The sequence below is a fragment of the Notolabrus celidotus genome, chromosome 18, assembly GCF_009762535.1.
Source record: "Notolabrus celidotus isolate fNotCel1 chromosome 18, fNotCel1.pri, whole genome shotgun sequence".
In the NCBI taxonomy this organism is placed as follows: domain Eukaryota; kingdom Metazoa; phylum Chordata; class Actinopteri; order Labriformes; family Labridae; genus Notolabrus; species Notolabrus celidotus.
The window spans coordinates 20,243,123-20,266,225 of record NC_048289.1 but is presented as its reverse complement, the minus strand read 5'-3'; the positions used below and the strand labels follow the sequence as shown (position 1 = coordinate 20,266,225).

Sequence of the window (23,103 nt, the reverse complement as noted above, 5' to 3'; positions counted from 1 at the left end):
CAAACTCCTGTCCCTAGCTCGGCTTTTGATAAGATAGAGAAAGATAGAAAGATGTTACAATGTTACAATGTCATTTAGCAGACGCTTTTATCCAAAGAGACGTACATACGAGAACAATCACAACACAAGCAAATATCTAGACAAGAGGAAACAAGATCAGTAAGAGTAACAAAGTGCTTCAAGTCAATTTGGGTGCAGGTACTGCCAAGCAGTGTAAAGGCAATGCACAAAAGTAAGTAAGGAATTTTTTTTTACTAAAATAAGGAACATCTACAATGAAGCAACCAAGCCATTTAAGACCTTCCGTTATCATCATCAACAATTAACATCACCACAATAATTACCAAAGTACTAAGTACCAAGATATGGAGATAACATAGAATAACATGCATACAATAACATATAAACTGCATATAAATATGCATTTCAAAAATTGTTACGGTATTTCTTGAAATGCAATTAGAGAATTTGCAATTCACCAAAAACAAAGTATATCATGTAAATAAATAAAAAATGTAAAATAATAAAAAATCGTAAAAAATGAAAAAAAAAATAAAATAATAATAATAATAATTTATGTTTTGTAAAACGTTTGCATTTTATTAAATTACAGTTTGTGAAATGTTTTTGTTTCATAAAATTTTTTATTTTTATTTTTTTTATTTTTTTTTAGTATTAATAGATTGTTGTGCAGTTGACCTTCAGGGCCACCGTATTTTTGTCCTTCCCTAACACTTTCTTTAAAAAAATTTAAAGGATTTTTTTTAACCAATGAAGTAAGAACACATTTCCCAAAAACTTCAAAATAGGTCCTGTCAGAAAAATAGATCAAATAATAACACTAGTATTATATGTTTAATTCCTAGATACTACAGAAATTTGCGATTTTCTCAAACAAAATTTTGATAAAACGCGCCTAAACAAAGCAGGTGATACCCAACAAAGTCTTATTAAAGAATTGTCTAAAAAAATAATCTTAATCTGGATGAACAATTCAAATCTGTGACTATATTGAGATTAACCCAGATTTGACTTTAATTCACATTCCTATCCCTGGCCTCCTATGTTAATACATTTTATAGACAATCAGTAAAAGTAAGAATCGAACAAATAGTTAAAGTGCAGTGGATTTTCTCCAGCTGTCCAATGAGGAAGCTGCAGTTAAGTGACATTTGGTTGCCAGGGACATAATCCCGCTTTAAACTTCATGAGTGCATATAAGCAAATTACAAACCCGAGGATTAGATGGACAACACATAATGAGATGTTGCAGCAGATATCATTATCCAGCCTGCAGAGCTGCAGTCTGCAGGCCCAGAGATTCATCCTCTGATATTTGACAATATAGAAAAATAAAACCACTCCAACTGTTCTCTTCTATTTGTGTTTGCAGTCTGAAAACATCCAGTTAGGGGGGTTTGAATAAGCAGGATCTAACAGACCACAACACTATAAATGGCTTCCACATAATGTATTCACTGCAAAACAAGAGAGGGAGTTTAAAGTTTCAGAGGTGTACAAGCTTTCTATTTCAGTTTGATTGAGTTATGAATTTGCATAACTCCTAAATATTCCACCTTTTCCCCGCATGCAAAAATGAATTAGTTGAGTTGTTACATAACTGCTAACATTGTTAGAGATGTGCTTAAGTTAACAAGGAATGTAAAGGCACAGTGCGTTAGCTTTAAAGCTTGGCAGTACACCCCAGCTTCTGAATAATACACAGAACTGTCAGCAATTATCACAAATGAGCCCAAAGTAGATTTCTAACTTCAGCTCCTTCACAGCTCAGCAATCTGTATTCAGGCTACAGATAAGCTCATATTGTAGGTTGTCTAACATGCGATTTCATTGCAGCTTTAAGATAATTTGTTTCTTAAGGATATCAGCTTTATATGACGTCTGCCTCCTCTGAGATCTCATGGATTATGTGGAGCAGAAGAAAGCTCACAGAGCAGCAGCGGCAGATGTGTCATGGGGCCATCCAGATGAGAAACAAGGCAGCCATACGATGTCGAGGTATACAGCCGGCTCTGAAAGGAGATCAAATCATTGAATAAAGCTTCAATACTGGATTTACCTCAAATACATCTAAAGCCTGTGGAGTATCAGTAACTGGATTCACTGACAAGATGAGACTTAAATCAAAATATTAATGATATTTAATGCTGTAATAATGAAAAAACTCAACTGTCATTCACTGCATGATATCACCAAATGGTAAGTGCAAGAGGGTGTAGATTTGAACCCCAAAAACACAAGACTTCAACATGCAACTTATTATGAGAACAGCCATCACAGTCAGTCCTCTATAACAAGGCCACAATATGTTGGAGTCCCTATTAACCAAAACCAATGAACACGCAGGAATGCCAAACAACACCAAATTACGCTACGGAATATGACAACACAAGTTTATTCGGTTATAATCGCAAAAAATGATCTAAGTTAACAGGACATTAAATATATTGTATAAGAAGATTTTCCTCACCCTTTGGCCTCAGGCCCCCTGAAATAGAGCACTATCTTCTTGTGATTCCTCTGCATAGACTGCATGTTGACATGACTTTTGATTCATTAAACCACAGAGTCATTTTTCCATCCTCAGATACTTATTTTTGAGGCATTTTCACAAAAAGGAGTCTGTGTAGACCACTATCGGGTCCTGACCTCTAGATTCAGATCCACTGTTTCCAACAGTACACTATCATTCATGTGACTGTCGTTCTGTTAAAAGTAGGCCGGCAAAGATTTTCCAGTTGCCTTTTCAAATTAATTTTTACATCTATAAAGTTGGCTTCAGGGTCAAGAGATAATTTAAATGTGATAAAGTTATAAACCATTCTGATATTATAAAAAGGATTTTAACAGATTTAATCATCATGTGTATTCCTGTTTCTATTGTTAACAGACAGATGTAACATTATTATGTGTTGTTCCGTCTACCTAACTTAATCAGACAAGAGGAATATTGTGAGTGATAATATAAAGTACATCTCTGGGCGGTGGCATACTCAGGCTGTTTGAAGGGCAGGGGCAAAAAAAGAGAGAAGGGGTACCTCCTGTCAAACACCTGGTACCCACAGTTAGCTGAATTTTCATATGTATTGAGGCTGCGTTAACAAGAGGGGGGTTCTGTGGGGTCTAGGGGTCCTCCCTCAGAACACTTTTAGCAGCTAACACTTTAATTCATGCATTCTGGTGAATATTTTTGTGACCATTTGTGGTGGAAACTGAATTATGAAAAAGGAAAAGACAAACCTATGTATGTATTTCTATATTATTGATTATAGTACATAATTAACATAACATGATTAACTACATGGGTACCAGGAGGGACAGTTTTTTTTTCATTTTTATTAAATCAGGGGATCTAAAGGAACTTTTAAAAAATGTTTTTTTACATTTCAGGGGCTGCTGGAGGGCACCTTTTATTTTATTTTTACGTTTTATACATTTGAAGGGATTCTAGAGGGCTCTTTTTTAAAACAGATTTTTCCATTTCAGGGGCTGCAGGAGGGCGCTTTTTTTATGTTTTAGACATTTGAGGGGCATCCAGGGCCATTGTTTTATGATTTTTATATTGGTGGGATATCTAAAAGACACCTTTTCATGCATTTTCCACTAAAAGAGCACCGGAGAAGACAGTTTTTAATGTTTTATCTAGTACAGTGGAATCCAAGAGGGCACTTTAGTGTGCCCCCTCCCCCTGAGTATACCACTGCCTCTGAGTATTTTAACCATGTATCACTCTGCCTAGGAGGTTCTGCATAATGTAACATAGTGATGCAGTGAAGAAAACTTTGTAGATCCAATATAATTTGTTTCACAACAAAATGTAGTAAATGTGCAGGTAGGTGTACATGTATACTTGGCAACAGTCCTGTTTCAGTGAAGTTGTGGAACTAGTTGTGCAGGTAGATACTAATGAAAGAATAATTAAACAAAAATAATATCTCTTTTTTTTAGCTTGAAAAAAAAAACTGATGAATACAAAATATTGCACTGGAGCCCGTGCTGTTGTACTTAAATAAAGCCGTGCTGATATTCAGTAAAGCCCCCTCCCCCGCAGTGGTGGACAAAGTGCACAGCTTCATTACTTAAGTCAAAGTATAGATACTCCAGGTCAAATATTACTCCAATACAAGTGAAATTTTCTCTGTCAAATTATTACTTGAGTTAAAGTGTTCAAAGTACTTCTCAAAACATTGTATTTTCAAAATACATAAATGCAGTCAAGAATACATAGGAGTACATTCTGTTACATTATGTTTATTTAGAAACCATTACTTCAAATCTCTACAAACTATACCTTGGAACAAAAACAGCAACTCAGTTACTCCAAACACAGACAACTTAGTTTGAAATGTTAATCTGGAATGAAACAAATGTTACGTAGCTCAACACGCTTTCTCAGGTTGGACAGTGAATGTTTGGATGTTTGGGCAGAGTGGGGAACAAGGAGAACATTTCAAATGATACGTATCATTCTTCATTTCAAAAACCTCTAACACGGGCTGAAGATATGACCATGGGGGCTCAGGTGGAGAATTATAGCCATAATTACCACCTCTAAATGAACTGCCTGATCTGAGTGAAATTTGCTCTGTGTTTGCTCCACGTTCAACTGTGGAGACGCACGATATACAGGTGCGACTAAACCACTGAGACAAACAGAACTACACAAACACATTTTACTGTCTAAGGCAGGGGTTCCCAAACTTTTCAGCCCGCGACCCCCAAAATCTAGGTGCCGAAGACTTGCGATGCCCACTGTCCCTCGAAGTGATTTAATGTGGCTTCATTTAGCTGGTCTGCAGAAAATGACCCTACCTATATGAGCATGTGGTTGTGTTTCCTTTGTTGTTATGAATTAACCTACTGCTACTGATGCTTTTGATAATTAACTGTTCATTAAACTTAAACGTAGGAGTCATCTGGCAAAAAGAAAGGCAGAAAACTCATTACATTTTCTATTTTCAAGGTTTTATTTCAAGTTTAGCTACTATTTTTCTCAATATTTTTTAACTATAATGGGTAAAATTTATTTTTTTTAGATAACTTTTGTCATTCAACTTTTTATTGCATTTTTGCAGTATTTCTTTGTTCACCACAAGTTAACAAATAATATATAAGTAACACAAAACCAACAAAGAGAAGAACAAATAAATAAATACAAAATAATACAAAATAATAATAATAACAATAATAATAATAATAATAATAATAAACAAATAATAATTAACAGGACAAACAAAAAAGAAGATAAAATGTTAAATTAACAACAAATAATGATAATAATGATAATAATAATAATAAATATTTTTAGATAACTTAGAAAAAGGAAGACATCTCATGAGCCCCCATTTGTGTCTTGCGACCGCCCAGGGGGTCCCAACCCACACTTTGGGAACCCCTGGTTTTAGGGATTAGATTTCAGAAAAGAGAAGGAAATTCATGAGCATGAATTCAAAACTAAAGTAGTGAGTAACTAGATCATTGATAGAAATGTAGTGGAGTAAAAAGTACAATAACTGTCTTCTGAATGTAGTGGAGTAAAAGTAATAAGTAGCCCCAAAAAAATAATACTCAAGTAAAGTACAGATACTCAAAAAATGTACTTAAGTACAGTACTCAAGTAAATTTACTCTGTTACTGTCCAACACTGGTGATAGCCTATTGTTGGTTAAATCGTCTATTTAAAAGCAAGAAATACAAGAAGTTGTCCCCCAGCCAATTGAGTGCTTCTCTTTTGTTTGAACTACATCAAGCACTATTTTGCGTAAAGGGTATTACAGTGGCGCTTTAGAGGGAGCCAGGTGCGTTTCCAAACAAAGCCCCGCCCCCTTTACCTTAAATGTCCATTGCACGGAAATATGATTGGCACAGAGCTACAGCTGCTTGAACGGTGAGACATGGCGGAGTTGGTAGTCTGACAGAGAGAGAGAGAGAGAGAGAGAGTGAGAGGGGCAGGAGAAGAGTTGTATACTCTTTCCAACATGTCGAAAAAACTTCACTCGGGGTCAACAATGCCTTCGTAGCGTGCGCAGAGCTGAACATAAAGAGGCAGAGGCGTTTCGTTTGTCGGGGAAGGACGGAGCGGTGGTCGGGAAAATGTGTTGTCATCTTCATGCAGTCAACAGCCTTGGGCAACAAATATGGCTACTTCTTGTGTATCCTTCAATTCTGGGTGGAAAACCGTCCCAACTGGGCCGAGCGGCATAGTTTCGGGGAGTCGCCAGAGTAGTAGGAAGTGACTGCCAGGAAGATTAAAGAAGCTGGATTTGTCCCGGAGCTGGTTTTTAAAGCGAAGTGAGAAAGGAGGAGGAGGAGGAGGAGGAGATGGAGCCAAAGCATAAAGAGTTGTTGGAGAAATGTTACCAGAACTTGGTGGAGTCGATAACAGATGCGGACCGAGTTGTGGATGTTTTGGCTCACTGCGGGACTCTGAGTCAGTCTGAGTGCTTCGAGCTGGGACGCAACTGCTCCTCCAGCTCGGAGAAAGTGGACCTCCTGCTGAAGATACTGATCAGTAAGGACAGAGACCATTTCGCAGAGTTTTGCTCGGCTCTGGAGAAGACGCACCCTCACCTGCACTCTGCGCTGCTGAACGGTACCGGACCGGTGGATCACACAACCGGTAAGAGGCATAACCGAGGGGGTGCATAACTTCATAGTCAATATGGATCATTACGCAACCACTACAGCTTCATTTAACCTGTGTGCAGTGTGTGATGATAATGTCCTTTATTCTGGTTCTGATCCAGAGTTCGATCCAGACTTATCTAACGTACATTACAGCTTTATTGACCATATGACAACTTGATGAAGGGCATGATGACTTTTCCTACACACACACACACACACACACACACACACACACACACACACACACACACGAACAGAAAGGCTGAGAGAGAGGGCTTCACAATCATGTGACCTGATGCTTATTTACACTCACACTACTGTGCTTGTTTCCTCTGCCATGTCACTAAAAGCACAGCCTGCCAGCTCTTTGTGAAAGCATTTAATGGACCCCAAAAAGACTCAAGACAATCGATGCAGTGACAACAGGGCTGCCTAAAGTTCTATGTGAATCAATAACCCTCTGTAAAAAGTCAAATGAATGAGTGAGGATTTAAAAGTGTGAATGCACACACAGTGCAGTGACTTACTTTGCAGGAGAATGGCAGTGTTGTTAGTGGCTTGGTACAATACTAGCTGCAACTGACTATTGGATCCATTATCAGCAATCTGTAACTTTTAATGAATTGAGTCACTTTGACTTTAACAAAATGTCACTGAAAGTTCCAAAACTCCAAATATTTTCAGTATGCTATGACACTCTTATAATCTATTGTTCAAGCAGGAAACTGCTTTGCTTTAAAACTGAATTGAACAATAATTAGATATACTCCACCGGCTAGAAGTGACTTATCAAACCTGTCTTTTCTCCACAGCCAACAATCCAAAACTTGAGTATGTTCAGTTCACTTTTAAATACTTATGATTAGCACTACAATTCGGATTATTTTGCTTGAAAACTGACTTATTATGTGGCTAAAAGAGCCGCCTGTTACTTTCTATTAGGGGTGAAACGATTCTCTTTAACAACGATTCGATCGTATCACGATTGCGTGGTTGCCGATACGATTAAAGGACGATATTAGTTCATTTAGAACGATACGATCCGAAATGATTCAGTGACTTGAAATTGATTCAGTAACTTTTTAGCCAAAATTTCAACCATTGTAACTGTGAAATAAACACCTTGATACTGGACAGTCCTAGATTCCTGTTGTTGCTGTGATGTTTTTTGCCCGAGCCGTTTTGGCCTAGTCTCTGACTAAACATGCTGGCGAGGCCTGAGGCTTCTGCAGAGCTGATGTTACCTTGGGGAACGCTGCAAGAGGTGCCTGGACGGTTGGCGTTGTGGGAAATCCCATGGCGCCTTAGTAGGTGGTTGGAAAGATTTCAATCAGGAGAGACACAATTTGAATATTAAAGGTTATTTATTACAACTGAATGAATGATGGAACTTTTGGCGTAAGGACTCTATGGGTATAATGTTATGAGCGTAGGATGCGTGAATTTGGTAGCTGAAGAAATCCCCCTAGAGTCCAGACACTGGTGGTGGTGGTTGATGATGCTAGGAATTGAAGATTTGCAGAGACCAGGTGGAGATGGGGAGGTGGATGGGTGCGCACCATCAATGCAAGAAGGAACTAGCAGGAGAGAAACACATTTTAGAAGTTCAGCAGAGAGTTGATAGGCTGATGATAAGGGCGTGCCACGGAGCTATTGGATGACGCCGCTGTTGATTAGCCAATGACAGCTCCAGAGCATGCAGCCGGAAGTGGGTGAGCTATTGAATGAGGGAGAGAGAGTTAAACAACTGCTGTGATTGCTTTATAGTCTTCCTGTCTGAACTTTCGCTACAGCTACATTTGTCGTGCTGCCGCTGTGCTTTACTTGACCTTTACATATCCTACAAACAGCGAGCGACTTATTTAGAACATCTCCGTCTTTGCAAAAGCTATAATGTTTCCACACACTTGACCGCAATGGTGGCTTGATAATTTCTCGCGCAGGCTTCTCCTCTGTCATCCGCCATGCTATGTTTTGTTGTCTGCTGGTGCGTGGCGATGACGTCACAGACAGGCAGCCTGAATGGAGTAACATTTAATGTCTTTATCATTAAAAGTGCAAAGAAACCCACATCAATATAAAGTCTGCTGTGCTTAAATCCAATGTGTTATTTCCTAGTATTGATACAATCGATGTATCACCTTTTAAAACGGTGTTAGATCGATTTATGTGTAGTCCGGAAGGCCAACTTGCCGAGCACAGATTGATGTAGTCGGATCTTAGGAATAAAAACCGATACATCGATGTAGTAGATGAATCGTTACACCCCTACTTTCTATTGATTGGCTAATGGCTCAGGCAGAATAATGAGATATGAGGGATGCACGATATTACGAGCATAATATTGGTATTGGCTGTTAAAAGCGTGGACAATTATTGATCAGTATCAGCTGATATACCGCTATGCAGATGATTGCAAAATATGTGTATGCAAGGACAGCTTATGATCGCCAACATTCAGCTTCAGCATCAAAATAGCTGTTTGCATTTCTTGTAAAGCATGGGTGATGTAGGCAGGAGCACAAAACACTCCTTTAAATAGGTGATTTTATACTTTTATTCATATTAAGTTAAAATTCTGGATGTTGAAACTGAAAGTGGGCAAAGTTTGTCATTGTAGGATGAGACTCGGGCTGCTCTGACTCGCGTGTTCAAAAAGGTCGCACGAGAACTAAGCGAGATGCACATGAGATTTGCTCCAGTCGTGACATCACCAATCTGTGATGAAACACTTACCTGTTCTTTGTTGCTCAGCTTATTTTGCCCCTTTCTAAACTTTCTGTGTCAGATTTGGGGTCAAAAATATTTGGCCATATTCCACAATTTGCCATTTTTAAATGGAGAAACACAAGTTAACACAATTACATCAACTTTGTAGCAGTTGAGGAGGGTTCTGGGTTCCAGGGTGCTTTAAACTGTGGCTGAAATGAGACTTTCAAAGATGCCCACCTCAGATATGTAAAGCAATTTTTGAGCTCTAAATCGTATAGAGTTACTGCAAAGCTATCAGAAGGACGATATGAAGCTTGGAAATTAGCATAATACCCTCTCTTTAACACTACCAGTTTAAATATGAATTTCAAGAACCATCTTCCCAGACTGCACCAAAGGTTTCTGAAAAGTGAGAAGGAAAAAGTGTCAGCACTAGCAGAAACCTGTCAGCAGCCCTTACTTCTGTAATTCAACAAAGCTAAGAAATATAGCAGCCAGCATAGTTTTGAAAGCCTGTGTTTGAAAAAGAATACGTTCATCATTTATGGTAGAATATGTTTATTGTCTTGTTATATGTCAGTTTCTGAAACAAATATACTTTAACTTCTTGTACAGGAGGGACTTAGTGCTCTATAAAATTAAAAATAGGTGTGCATATGTCATTACTTGTGTTGTCCAAAATGAGTTTGAAAATATCTGCATACTGGATATTGGCAAAAGTCCAATATTGTGCATCCTTATTAGATACTGTTCTTTAAAGGTGCTGTGAGGAACTTTTGTTTTGTATTGATTGTAGACAAAGTGATGCCTCTTATCTCTTGTCCTGTACATGCAAAAGTAGTATTTTCAACAAATTTCTCATCCTGTTGTGCTCAACAGTCAACTTTATCAGGCAATGTGATTACTTTCCATGAAAACAGTCAAATAAAGGCTGTTTCTGAAGCAAGATGTCCATCATCTGGTCTGACACCCCCCCCCAGGGCGGTTTCAGGCATTAAACATTACAACAGAGAAGGTGCCAGTGTTGCTGCTGATGGACTTGTTTGCTATTGAAGGTTATAAAGAGGCATCGGTATCATTTTCAGTCTGTTTCTCAGCCAGTTCAAATATCCTCACAGGGCCTTTAAGAAAAAAGAGAAAAGCATTATCTCCACATGGCAAAACTGGCATCACCAAAGGTTTAACATTTATTTATTTATGTATTTATTTTGGGGGCTTTTACACCTTTATTTAGAAAGGAGAGGACAGCGGATAGATCAGGAAACTGGGAGAGAGTCGGGGAATGACATGCAGGAGGGTGGCTGTCGGCTGGAATCGAACACAGGTCACCCACTGTATGGGTGTACGACTTAACCATTAGGCTAAATCAGTGCCTCAGTAGTTGTTTTTTTTGTGAAATATAGTATAGTTATGCCACTGCAGGCAGAATTCCATCCCTCTGTCCATCTATCCATTGTTTTCCACTTACCCAGGGTCATGTCACAGAGGCAGCAGTCTAAGCAAGAATTGATCATCAAAGCTATCCAACATAGATCTACAGAGTCGAGACGATACACGACATGGGGTTTATGAGAACGAGCTGAAATGATATTTGAACACTGCTTCTTCTAAGAAAACTAGTATATGACTCGAAAAATAGTCTTTCATTTGAAGGAAAGTCACAAAATGCAAAACAATGCAGGTCTATTTTGAAATGTTTCAACTAGTCATCATGGCATAATGAACGCCACTTCACTTCTCCGTCTGACTGAAGTATGAATGAACAAAGCAGCAGTAGAAGACACCAACAGAATGTAAACACTGTAAACTCAATGACTGGCTTCTCTCCTGTATGGATTCTCATAAGTCTCTTCAGGCCTTGTGACTGTGCATAAATATGTATAACTGAACTCCTTCCACCATAAGAAAGAAAAATAATCTGTATAAATAACAACAATAAATAGCACTGCGTTTATCTATATCTTATTTTTTTGGTGCAAAACAATAATCAAAGTAGGACTCCCTCAGTACTCAAAATGAAAACAGAGAGTGACTAAATATTTCTTCAAGCTGCTGCTCCTGGTATCGATTCAGAATGTCCACATCCATCGCGTGGCAGCATCCATGATTATCTTGTGTGTTATAGGAGTTGTGCAGCTCCTCCTTAAATACCAACACTGGTTGGTTGAACAGTGCCAGCTTGGGTAGTAAGTTTTGTAGCCTCATTTGGCAGAATGGGAGTAAAAATGGAATGTAATATTCATAGGTGTGTTTAAATAAGTGCCTAACCACCTAAGTATAAAAAAATAATCTCTTTCTGTTAACTTTGAATGAGCCTTTTAGAGTGAGTCCCCTTCCACATAGGCTGCCATCTTTAAAAAAAAAAAAAATAATAATATGGGTCGCGTTTTCCTTTTAGTGGATAGAACAGCTGAAGAGAGAAAGGAAATGTGGGTAGCATAGAGTGGGGGAAGACATGCAGCAAATTGTTGAGGCCGGGAGTCGAGCCTGAGACCAATACATGTGTGTCTGGGGTCGAGGCTTAGACAGCTAGGCAAACGGTGCCGTGGAGGTTGCCAGCTTACACTGCCAAGTTTGCATTGATAGACTTTCTTAATGGTAAAAGCTTGACAAGTGGAGGATATAAGAACATACTTATTAAGCAACATAGGAGCTTTTTGTCCTTGAAGGCCACCATTGCTTCAGCAATGAGAGGGTTGAGCAAGGAAGCATTTCGATCTGGAAATATATCTCTAGATATTCCCATTTCTATGCACTGTACCTTTTAAAGCTAGGGTTGGTAGTCACGGAAAACTAGCATGAATGTAGCATTTCCTCAGGACTCCATCTAACCCCTCCCCCCTCCCCTCGGAGCTCCTCCAAAACGACGCCCCCGCTCACATGCACGAGTGTAGCTGCTTCGCGACCATATGATCGTGATTGAATCCAAACCGGTCCTCAGCACATCGTTTGTGTTTTGCACTACGTCAACTCATGTCTCACTCAGCAGTACACCAAAACATTATCATAGTGAAAGATAAAAACACAAACAAACATGAAATGTACGCGCAGGAGGCGGGCAGAACAGCAGGACGGGATTTGATTGGTTTCATAATTTGGCTCATAATTTGGCAGGGATTGGTTGGTGTTTTCCCAGGTTTACTCCGGTTGTAGATAGCGGCTTTTTTTCACTCTTTTTTTAAAGAACACATGATGTATTGATTACCATCAGGACATAAAGATCATTTTAACCAGTATTACAAAAAGTGTATCTAAATCTGACTCCCAACCCCAGCTTTAAGTCACTTGGCTTATCTATCACTCCATGGCCACTTAATGTTTTCACTTTATACCCATTATACTGCCACACAAACAATTAGAAATTGTGCATCTTCTATTCTAATTTCGAGTTCAACAACAGACACTACTATATTGTCTACAGCTCTGCCTCAGTTTATATCATGAGACAGCTTATAACCCAAATGAGAATCAACTCAGTTCAATATCTCAGATCTCCTGCCACGAGATGTTGTCACACCTCTAACATCCACAAATGTTAAAATGATATGCATCAAATTCATACAGTACATGTGAGTTTATACTTCGTCCCTTTGCATTGATTTGATTCAAGCAGAAAACAACCTGTTATTATTTCATCTTAATCTAACTGACTGATATTGTTGATTTCTTTCCCCACATGAAAATCTCTTCTTTAGTTATTTCACTCGTAGTAAGACAAAAACAGTCTGGGTGTATTTGAACTGAATCCTCATTTAGCATGGAGTCTTTCATTCATATGTAGTTTGCATGAGCACCAGAAGAAAAAGATACACATGCACACTGTTACTTGCTCACTACCTCTTCTGCATCTTTGCATTTCAAAAGCAATATTTGCATTGCTAGTTGCTTTGTTCACTCCCAGATATCGTGTGATGGGCGGTGAGTTGAATAGTGAGGTGTTAGTTATGCATTTATTCTGTCCTCATCATTTATAAGTGCACCTTGTGTCCATTGTTTAAAAGCTTTTTTTCTCATATTGGAGATGCACAGTACATAGTCATGTTCTCTGCTGTACTGAATGAGTCGCTGTCAAAGTCTGCAGCTCTCTGTTGGGAGTCACTCAGAGCTCAAATGGGCTGAGCTGCTTTTTAGCTACCGGGCGGACAGGTTCCTCCACTGTGCCGCCAAAAGGAGGGCCTTTCTCCAGGAAAAGAAGAAGCTTATGGTTTGCAACAATATGCACTGTCAGCAGCGTGACGAAGCTGCTCCCCAGACACCATGAGTCCCCAAAAGGGGTCGGGTGGGGATAGATCATCTGTAAAATCAAATCAAGGTTAACAAGTGTTCGCTTCATTAGCAGAGCTCAGCAGGAGATCTGTAATCAAATGTCAACAACAGAGATGTTAAATGCTGCTGATTAAACTGAGCGATTAGATACAGTACTTAAAAGAGGTGTGTATCCCATCAGGCTTTATTTGTGTTTTGATAAACAAAGATATTCTGTAGTTTTATATAACCATAGCTGCAGGGCTTGACAGACGGTAGAGGCCTTTTTGTTTATAGATGGCTCTCACCTTTTCTTGCAGAACAATAACATGACGGCAGCACATTATAAGGGTGTGTATCCGTCTGACGTGTTCACTTTGTTGTGCCACAGTAAATAAAGACTGAAACTTAGGAACCAAAAGGAGGATGAATTACTTGTTTTCTCAGGTTTTGATCTTAGTTAAGAGTATCCTCAGTTTTTCTATCATCTCATCCACTGAGAGAAGCGTTTTATTGCAGAGTCCAACCATATTTGTTTTTTACCCATTACACCCACAATTTCTAAACAAGACCGAGAGTTTGCAGCAATACTAGTGACTCCAAAGTTACGTACGTATGTTACCAGTTCTTAATAAATAAGCAATCAGTCTCTCAATCTTCATTGATATAGCGCCAAATCACAACAAACGTTATCTCAAGACGCTTTTACAAACATAGCAGGTCTAGATTGTACTCTATGTTGAATTATTAACAAAAACCCAAAATCAAAGCAGGGTAAGACTCAGTCTTATCTCATCTTGATCCACCATGAGTAGAACACTTTGCAGTATTTAGCAAGCTACAAACAATGGCAATGACAAACTTCCTTTTAACAGGTAGAAAACTTGAGCAGTACCAGACTCATGTTAGACAGCCATCTGTCTCATCTCAAGATGCTTCACAAAAAGTCCTAGACCGTACTCACAACTGTCTGAAAAAGACTGGGATGACTATTTCATGTGTAACGCGGCATCAGTCTCAAAAAGACCAAGCAGCGCTTCTTTTCCTCTGTTTTCAGCAACACATAGAGGTCCTCTGATAATATGAATCCAGTCTGAATCAGCATCTCAATAATCTTTGGATGATAATTTACTTTTTTTCTTCTTCTCTGGTCGAAAATGATGGAGGCTGCAATGGACATCACCCATCTGTTTCTGAAGCGCTGTTTTGAGGCCAATCATCGGCAGGAGCCATATTGCTGCTGTTGAGCGATTGGGACTTAAAGAGGCGGGCTTTGAGCCTCCTAGCCAACAGCTACAGTGTTCCCACCTATCAATCAAGTCAGCTGTGTCTCTCATTGGAAGATTCGTAATCTCAATATCTTCAAAATTGCTGCGTTAGAAAAAAATTCACCCCCCATACAGTGTGTGCCGATTGAGAAATGAGCTATCCAGACTACACTCGTCTCTTGTACCAGGCTGTAAACATGTTTATTTCTGCTGTAAAGATCATCTTTTTTGAATTTGTGTGTATGTGTTTTCCGGTATTTTCGGAGCCAGCGTCAAGCGGATCCTCGATGAACTGCAGTTTTTAGCACTTCTGCATTGGACTCATATTTTTAGACCGGAGGTTGCCGCTTGACCAAAACCCATCAAAAGATCCAGATGTGGAGGACTGATTAGATGTCAAGCTTTACATAATGGAACATTTGCTGTTTAGCAAAACATCAATTGCCTTAATAGCACTAACAGTATGTGTACATGAAGACAATGTGGCCTGCAACATGCAAGGTGCACCACATGCACACATGGTAGCTTAAGCTTGATATGACCTAAAGTTATAACACATGTTGTTAATGCATGTTCTTTGTGGAAGCTTACTGGATGTGGACATCTTTTTAAGTATGTCTGGCAGGCTGTACAGTACAGCGTGCCAGTACTCGAGTACATTACAGATTTGGCTTATCCAGTGCAAATGCACCACACCAAACACTGATATCAGGGGGTAATTCCCAAATTACCAGAGCTCGTAATGACATCAGTCGGTTGACAGAACTTCACAAATTTGATTCTGAATTCTTTCATACCTTTTGCATGAAAGTCCAAGCTCTGAGATCAAAGCAGGTATCAGTTGTTACCCCTGTGTTTTATTACTTCCTGGAAAAAATAGATGAAACTTCCTGGAGCGGCTGGATCAATGAATAATAAAATATGACCTTATGGGGCATGTAGAGCAGACAATGTGTTTCAGCTTTTACACCATGATATTGAACTTATTGTGCAGCTGTCATATCTGAGTATGAGTCCATTACCGTTGACAAGTCTGAGTATTCAGAGTGTTTGTCATTGATTATCAGCATTAGAGCACCACATGTGATTTAAGTTTTTACCAGTGCTGAGTGTCTGTGCTTTGAAAGAAAGGCTTTAGGAGAGTTTCCAAAGTGTGACCTAAGAAGAAGAGATCAACCCAAATGAGATACTTGAAGGTCAGACTGGCAGCGGGTTCCAGCAGGTCACATGACGTCCACAGAGCAGAGAAGTGAGCAAGCTATGACACAGTGAACCTTGCCCATTGAGACACTCTCTGCTCAAACAGAGTCATGGGAAACTTAAGCTTGAGCGAGAACAAAGAGAGCTTGATCCATGGGATGCCACGGTTCCTGAGGCACATCAGTCTCCCTCTTTTTTTTTTTTTTTTTCTTCTTTCAGTCCTTTGCTGGGAAAAAGTGGGGTGAGCCATGTTAGCTGGGCTCCTTCCAGTCTTAATCAAACTCATAGTCTCCTTTTAGTTAGTGGGAGCTCAGCCAGCCGGGGGATTGATGCAGAGGACTGAGACGTGGGTAAATAGAATCGTTTGTCATGCTCCCGCGCCGAGTCCTGAGTGTTAGACTTTACATCAGGGCCGAAAGTTGCTGATTTAACTGAAATTTAAGCTGCTCATCCCAAGGACGTGTTAGATCTGAGGAAATGTGCACCACTAGCTGTTTGATCTGGACTGTTGCAGTCTATTTGACATTTTCAGCATCATTTGAACCCCCTACTTAAAAGAGGAAATGTTAACAGAGGCTTGTTTGATTTACATTTGTAATCATTACATCATAAGTGATGTTTAAACAACTGTGGTAATACAATATTTAGAAATTGTACATGTTCCTGCTTAAATGTGAGAATTTCCTTTTTAACATTCACTTGTCTTTCCTTTAGAGTTATCCACCACGATGGACCAATTTCAATAGTGGGCAAAATTATAGTTAAATCAATTCTAGATCCACTAATAATGATTTATAGGCAACAGTCAACTCTTTAGAAAAGTGGTAACATTTAACATTTTGACAGGGACTTTAAGTTAAATTGCGATAGGCCGGTCATGTCAGTAGATACATTCAAATTTTCTTCTCTACTTTTCGATAGTCTCCTCTTTATGTGGTTGAAGAAGATGTTGCCATGAATTTTAGATTTTTTTATTTTATATTTTCAGAACTGTAAATAATTCCTGTAAAATTTTGACCTTGATTCAACAACTGAGATATATATGTTTATATGTGAAGCTGAATAAAAAAAATAAAATAAAGAAAACTTACATATATCTAAAAATTGCGATAGACCAATTTAATTTATTTTGTGCCAAATTAATATCAAATCTGATGCTGAATATCTGTGGCCAATACTGATATTTGAGACTACATGATTTACATACCAGTACTCAACTCTTTACATGCATGGTGAAATTTAATATTTTACAGGAACCTCTAGGTTTGAGGAAGTGTGGTGGACCAGTTTTCATTTCTTCTGACAGTCTAGTGACTGCCAAATGGCCAAATGTGATGCTGGATATCAGAGGGAAACACTGATATTAGAGACTTAAATAACTCTTTAAATGAAAGTCCAAATTTAACATTGTGACAGGAGCTTTAAATTTGGGATTAAGTAATCTTGATGGACCAATTATCATTTCTTTTTCTGACAATTTGTGAATGTGAAGTCGAATCATTTCCAAATTGATGCAGAATATCTGAAGCCAATATTGACATATAAGCCTCAAATATGGACTTCAACTATGAGTTTTAGGAATGACGATGCACCTGTATTTTTGGGCTTTTACACTTTTATTTAGAGAGGAGAGGACAGTGCAGGACAGAGCAGTACACCAGGGGAAAGAGTGGGGGAATGATATGCGGAAATAGTCCACATGCTGGAATCAAACCTGTGCCACTATATGGACGCACAACTTAACATTAAGCTGAATCCGTGCCCATTTACCAAGACATTTTAGCCATCATGTGAAGATCCAGTCACATATTTCTGTCTTTATGTGATAGGGTTTTGTACAGTCAGACTGACCAAACAACAAATTTAATACAACCAGTCTTGACTTTATAAAGTTACAATTTTGGATTGGATGGAGCATTTTGGGTTACATTTGATTTGTATGAAAGGTGCTATATAAATAAAGCTTGATTGATTGATTCTCTGGAGTGACAATAAAGCATTCTTAAATCCTAAATTCAAACATATGACGCAGGTCTACATGACCTTAAACATACTTGAGCTTATACAGCAACCTCACTGTAGCTTCACTGAATCTGACTTTGGTGCTGCCAGCAATGTAGGCATCCAAGTGTAGCCTGCTTTGGTTGAAACATGATCAACAAATGACCTTACTTTTTCAAGACCCCATGACGTAAGAATAACAAAAGATGCTATAAACACATTAAAGTGCTCCAGATGAAGGCATTAGAAGAAGTTGAGTTTTTGAGAATGACTCTGTTTTGCAGCTCTTGATGAGGCTTCCAGTGTTGCATTGAGACGTCCTCCCTGTACAGTTAATTATGAATCACTGTAGGCTCTAAAAGAAGGGGCTTTCACAGGGGGGGTCTGTGTGATGTTGTCAGAGGAGATGAAAGGAGGAGCTCTGAGGCTGCAGCCTCTTTGGGGCCCTAGCTGGTCAGTATTCAAGCTCCCCGTCCAACTGATAATTAGCCACACTATGCTGTCAGCCCACAGGCCCGGCCGCCAGAGTCGGGGAAAGTCCCACCTTATTCTTCTTCCAGCTGGAAAGGCCCCTGTGTGTAACCTGAACCGCAGCGCCTTGATGTTGCACACAATGCCGGAGATAATCATCTTACTATAATGCAGACATGGTCGAGTACACTCTCAGCTGACTTTAATGTTTTGTCCCCCCCCCTTCACAGGCTCCACTTACAGCATCTTGTCCACCATGCCATCCGACTCAGAGAGCAGCAGCTCCCTCAGCAGCTTAGGTGAGTGTGGTGCTCGTGGTGGTGCTCAGGTTGTAACAATGTCAACAACGAATATAACTGCGCCTGAAAACACACCCAAAGTGTTCAAAGGATTCAACTTTAGAAAACACTGGCAGATAATTTCCACCAAATCACAGTCAGTCATTGGTGGGTGCCTGTTTAGACTCTGAGCACATGCAAGTGATTACACAGATGTGAGTAGGATTTAGAAAGTCGCTACCCCCAGACACACACACACACACACACACACACACACACACACACACACACACACACACGCACACGCACACGCACACGCACACAAAGACCTGACTTATGTAGCCATTCTCTGAGGGAGAGAGGATTTGGTCCATGCCACAGAAAGGTAAACAGGACACTGAATTGTATCAGTTCAGTTTTGTGGGATATTTTTATGATACATTCACAGGTACTGAGGTTAATAAGTACAAAAATGAAATACACAGTTGGTAAGGTAAATGATTAAACAAGTACAGGTTGTGAAATAGTGGGCAGTGGTTTGAAATGATACAGTGAGATAATCGTCAGGGCAATTTTTTTGTAGCACATTGCAACTGAATGTGTAGATCCACACCCGCTGTGCTATCTTGATCTTCAGATTGCTAACAGTCACTACTGTACTTGTTAAATCACTCCTGAATGATACCTTAATAGTCTCAAACAAAGAAACAGGTCGATCAGATGACCCATAAGACTTCTCGGTATAACTGTTCTCCTTTGAAACCAATTGCTGTAGGTAAATAGAAGTTATTCTTTCGCGGTCACGGAACTGAAAAGTTAAACATCATACATAAAATCCCTTTGATCTCCATTCAAAGGGGAAGCGGTGATGTACTTTAGACCTTGAAACCACCGCATTGACAATCAAAGACATCTGCTCTTTTGTAATTTCGGTTGAAGCAGATCTTAATTCAGTGCTGCTGTCGGACAGAAACCTCATATCTCCAAAACTGCTGCTTTTCAGGAAATTATTATTCTTTTTTAGATAACAAAACACTCGACAGGATTCAGTCACAAGCTCTTCTTGTTGGCTGAAATTGTGTAATGCACCAAGTGTGACCAACAGCATTAATTTTAAACTAAATAGATAAATACATAATGAAATATGGATATAGGAGGAGCATGACAGCAGGGTTAAGATGAAAGCTCAGATAAGGAACCAGGTGCTTAGTTATAGGGATGTAACGATACTCTGCTTGTTCAACATCATTAAGTCTCTTGCGCTGTTCTCTTGTCAATTGCTGAGTGGAGGTGTTTTAAGTTTAAAGCATGTTCAGTTGTCCTGTTGCAGTAAATCCACAGTCTTCACTCTATGACCATGCGTCCGCGGAGTTTACATTTTGAAATACGATCCGTAGCTGTTTAATACCGTCAGTAATATACACTGTGCTGTGAAGGAAAATTTGATTTAGTGCAAAAAACCGCATTTGACCTTATTTTTGACATGGAAAAGTCCAAGTTTTTTAATGATTAAACGATAATTGATCGTTAACATTTCCAAGGATCGATCACGGAAAATACTTGGAAATTTACATCTCTAATTTAAAAAGATTCAGCTTATTTGTTTTAACATTTAATACTTTCATTTGGGAATTGTTCACTTTCCATTTCTCTATAATTGTTCTGAAATCTTCCAACAAGGTATTTTTGTACGGTCATTTTAATGTGCAGTGGTTTTATTTGAGTTACAACACACCTTAAAAATGAAAAAGGATGACTTTGTTTACAAATAAATATAAGATAAATAATATGTATGGCAACTGTCCATATCTGAGAATTGAAATAAAATAATAATTATTTAGATTTTGAGTTCCACCCATTTTTCTTGAAAATAGTTAGAGAATTGGGATTCGAATCGTATTGTGGGTTGAGTGTATTGTTACATCCCTACTTAGCTAGTTTGACTGAGTGCACATCTTTGCATCTTCCAAAAATTCTCAAGGACATTAGTACCTAATTGGCAAACATTAAACCTTTGTAGGCAAAAAACGTATGAATACAATTTGCATGAAAGGGTTAATTCACCTTAATAACAAACAAACAAACAAACATTTTAGCTTTCAGTTCTCTGGGCATCTCTGAGATGTCTGCTTTCACACCAGCTAGCATCGCTGAGAAGGGTTTCACATCACTTTCTCTGCTTCTAGAGTAATGGACATGAAGAGTGTATGGGATATTGTATTTAAAATGTGTTTAAAATACATCTTTTATTTATTTATCTATCTAAAAAGTCAAATTATTGCCTCAGACGTGAAGTGTATTACTTTTTTTGTCCGATGCCAATCACATGTCTGAATCACATGTTTAAAAAAGACTGGAAAGTGACTTATTGTAGAAATATCAATGGTGTATACGGGTGTAAAAATAAAGTAAAGTTTAAAATATCAGACTGGGGCATCGTTGGCCTAGCAATCTAAATGTGCCCCATATAGAGAGGCTACAGCCCTTGCCGTAGAGGTTGCAGGTTCGACTCAAGGCCGCGACCATTCCCCCTCTCTCTGCTCCCCACATTTCCTGTCTCTCTTCAGCTGTCCTATACAATAAAGGCAAAACAAATCCCCAAAATATAACTTAAAAAAAAAATAGATAACAGACTAGAACTCTTTGTGAGTAGACATAATAAATACATTAAACTAGTAGCTTGAGGAACATTTCAAAGAAATCAGCAGAGCTGCGTTATAACCCTCCTCATTGTTAGAGCTGTTGAACGGTCATTGCCATCAGTGACATACTGACTCTCACAGGTACGCCGGGTCAAGCCTCCTCCCCTCCGCCCGCCCACATGGACGGCCACCAGGTGAACGAGAAGCTGGAGACGGTCCTGTTCCAGCTGCGTCACGTGACCCGCGAGAGGGACGAGCTCCGCAAACGCCTCGCTCTCTCCTCACCGGGAACCACCTTCGATGACTGCAGGTACTGTTCTGATCTCATGCTCCTTGACTGCCTGTTCTACAAAACAAACATTTACAGACAGGCTGCAGTGATCCTGTGTACACCTGGACCCTGTGAATAGAGTCCTTTTGCCTTCTTTGGCCGCTAAATGCAACAAAAACCAAGCGAGCTGAAATCTTCGTGATATGAAGTTGTCTTTTAAAATGCTCAACTCTGTTTAACAACGGGTAAGCATGCAAATTTAATGATGCTGCTCTTTCCCCTTGTGTTCCCTAAAGCACAAAGTTTGTATGATGCGCATTGTGGTCTTGTTTCTGTCATCCCCCTCTGTGGCTTCTTAAAACTCTGGTTTTATAAGCATCCCTAGTTGATTCGCCTTCTTCCCTCTGCTAAACAGACCAAACTCGAAAGCAGGTCATGACTACGAGCGTCTGAAGCTGCAGTGCATGAAGGCGATGGCGGACCTGCAATCCCTGCAGAACCAGCACAGCACCACCCTGAAGAGGTGCGAGGAAGCTGTGAAGAAAGCCGACTTCTACCAGTGAGTGAAAAAGCCCACTTTAGGGCTTTTTTTTTTTTTTTTGTGTGTAAATTTTTTAACAGCCAGCACATTTGTGCTGTATGCATTTGCAGCCAGCCTGCAGGGTTTTTAGCTGCTTTTCAGTCCTTCCTCTGACATATTCACAGCAGATTGCATTGAAGAGATTTTATTTTTGAGGGAGTTAAAGTCTTTATTGTGGTCCCAGAAGCTGATGAGTTAAGCCTTGAAAAAAAAATCCTTTATCAATTTAATTTCATCCTCTCAGAAAGTTTTTCATTGTGTCCTTAGCAGCATAAATCCTGAGTCTTCTCCTCACACCATGTTTGAGAGCAGAGACTGAATTACTTCTCTATAAGTAATGCCCTTGAAGAGTTCATGCCAAAGCACGCTGTGTAATCATCATCATCATCATCATCATCAGCATCATCATCATCATCATCATGTCAACCCTGTGTGCATGGCACGGCATCTGTGCCATGAGGATAAAGCCACCGTCAGAGCATTTTTTTTTGTCCCACTGCCGGTCCATTTGTGTGATTTAATGATGCCATACTGTCTCCAAGTGTAGGGGACCGACATCTGGCCCCAATGCAAACAGACGGAGGACGGATTATTGCCATGTTTAAGCCTCTCCTTCTGCCCCCTGTTTGCACCACAGAGAAGTCTTTAGTTTATTACGGCCCCCCGTCTGCCTCTGCACTTAGTAATTCACACTCAACAGCATGCTCTGTGGATGGGAAAATCACAGTGTATTGAGATCAATAAGTCACTTAGCACAGATTTGATTGGTTTTAATAGACATGCAATA

The 23,103-nt window shown here is 39.4% G+C and overlaps 1 protein-coding gene across 2 annotated transcripts in view; it reads left to right on the top strand.

The window, feature by feature from the left end:
- Positions 1–5,882: 5,882 nt before the first annotated feature.
- Positions 5,883–23,103, top strand: part of LOC117829580 (disks large homolog 5-like) — a 54,766-nt gene continuing 37,545 nt past the window's right edge. Inside the window, exons 1-4 of one of the 2 annotated variants that reach the window (XM_034707152.1) lie at positions 5,883–6,640; positions 18,776–18,844; positions 21,622–21,775; positions 22,152–22,295. In XM_034707152.1, coding sequence (XP_034563043.1) covers positions 6,343–6,640; positions 18,776–18,844; positions 21,622–21,775; positions 22,152–22,295 — 665 coding nt within the window. In that variant the 5' untranslated portion in view covers positions 5,883–6,342. Of the gene's footprint in view, positions 6,641–18,775; positions 18,845–21,606; positions 21,776–22,151; positions 22,296–23,103 lie in introns of both variants that reach the window. The other variant, XM_034707151.1, reaches the window with a different exon arrangement.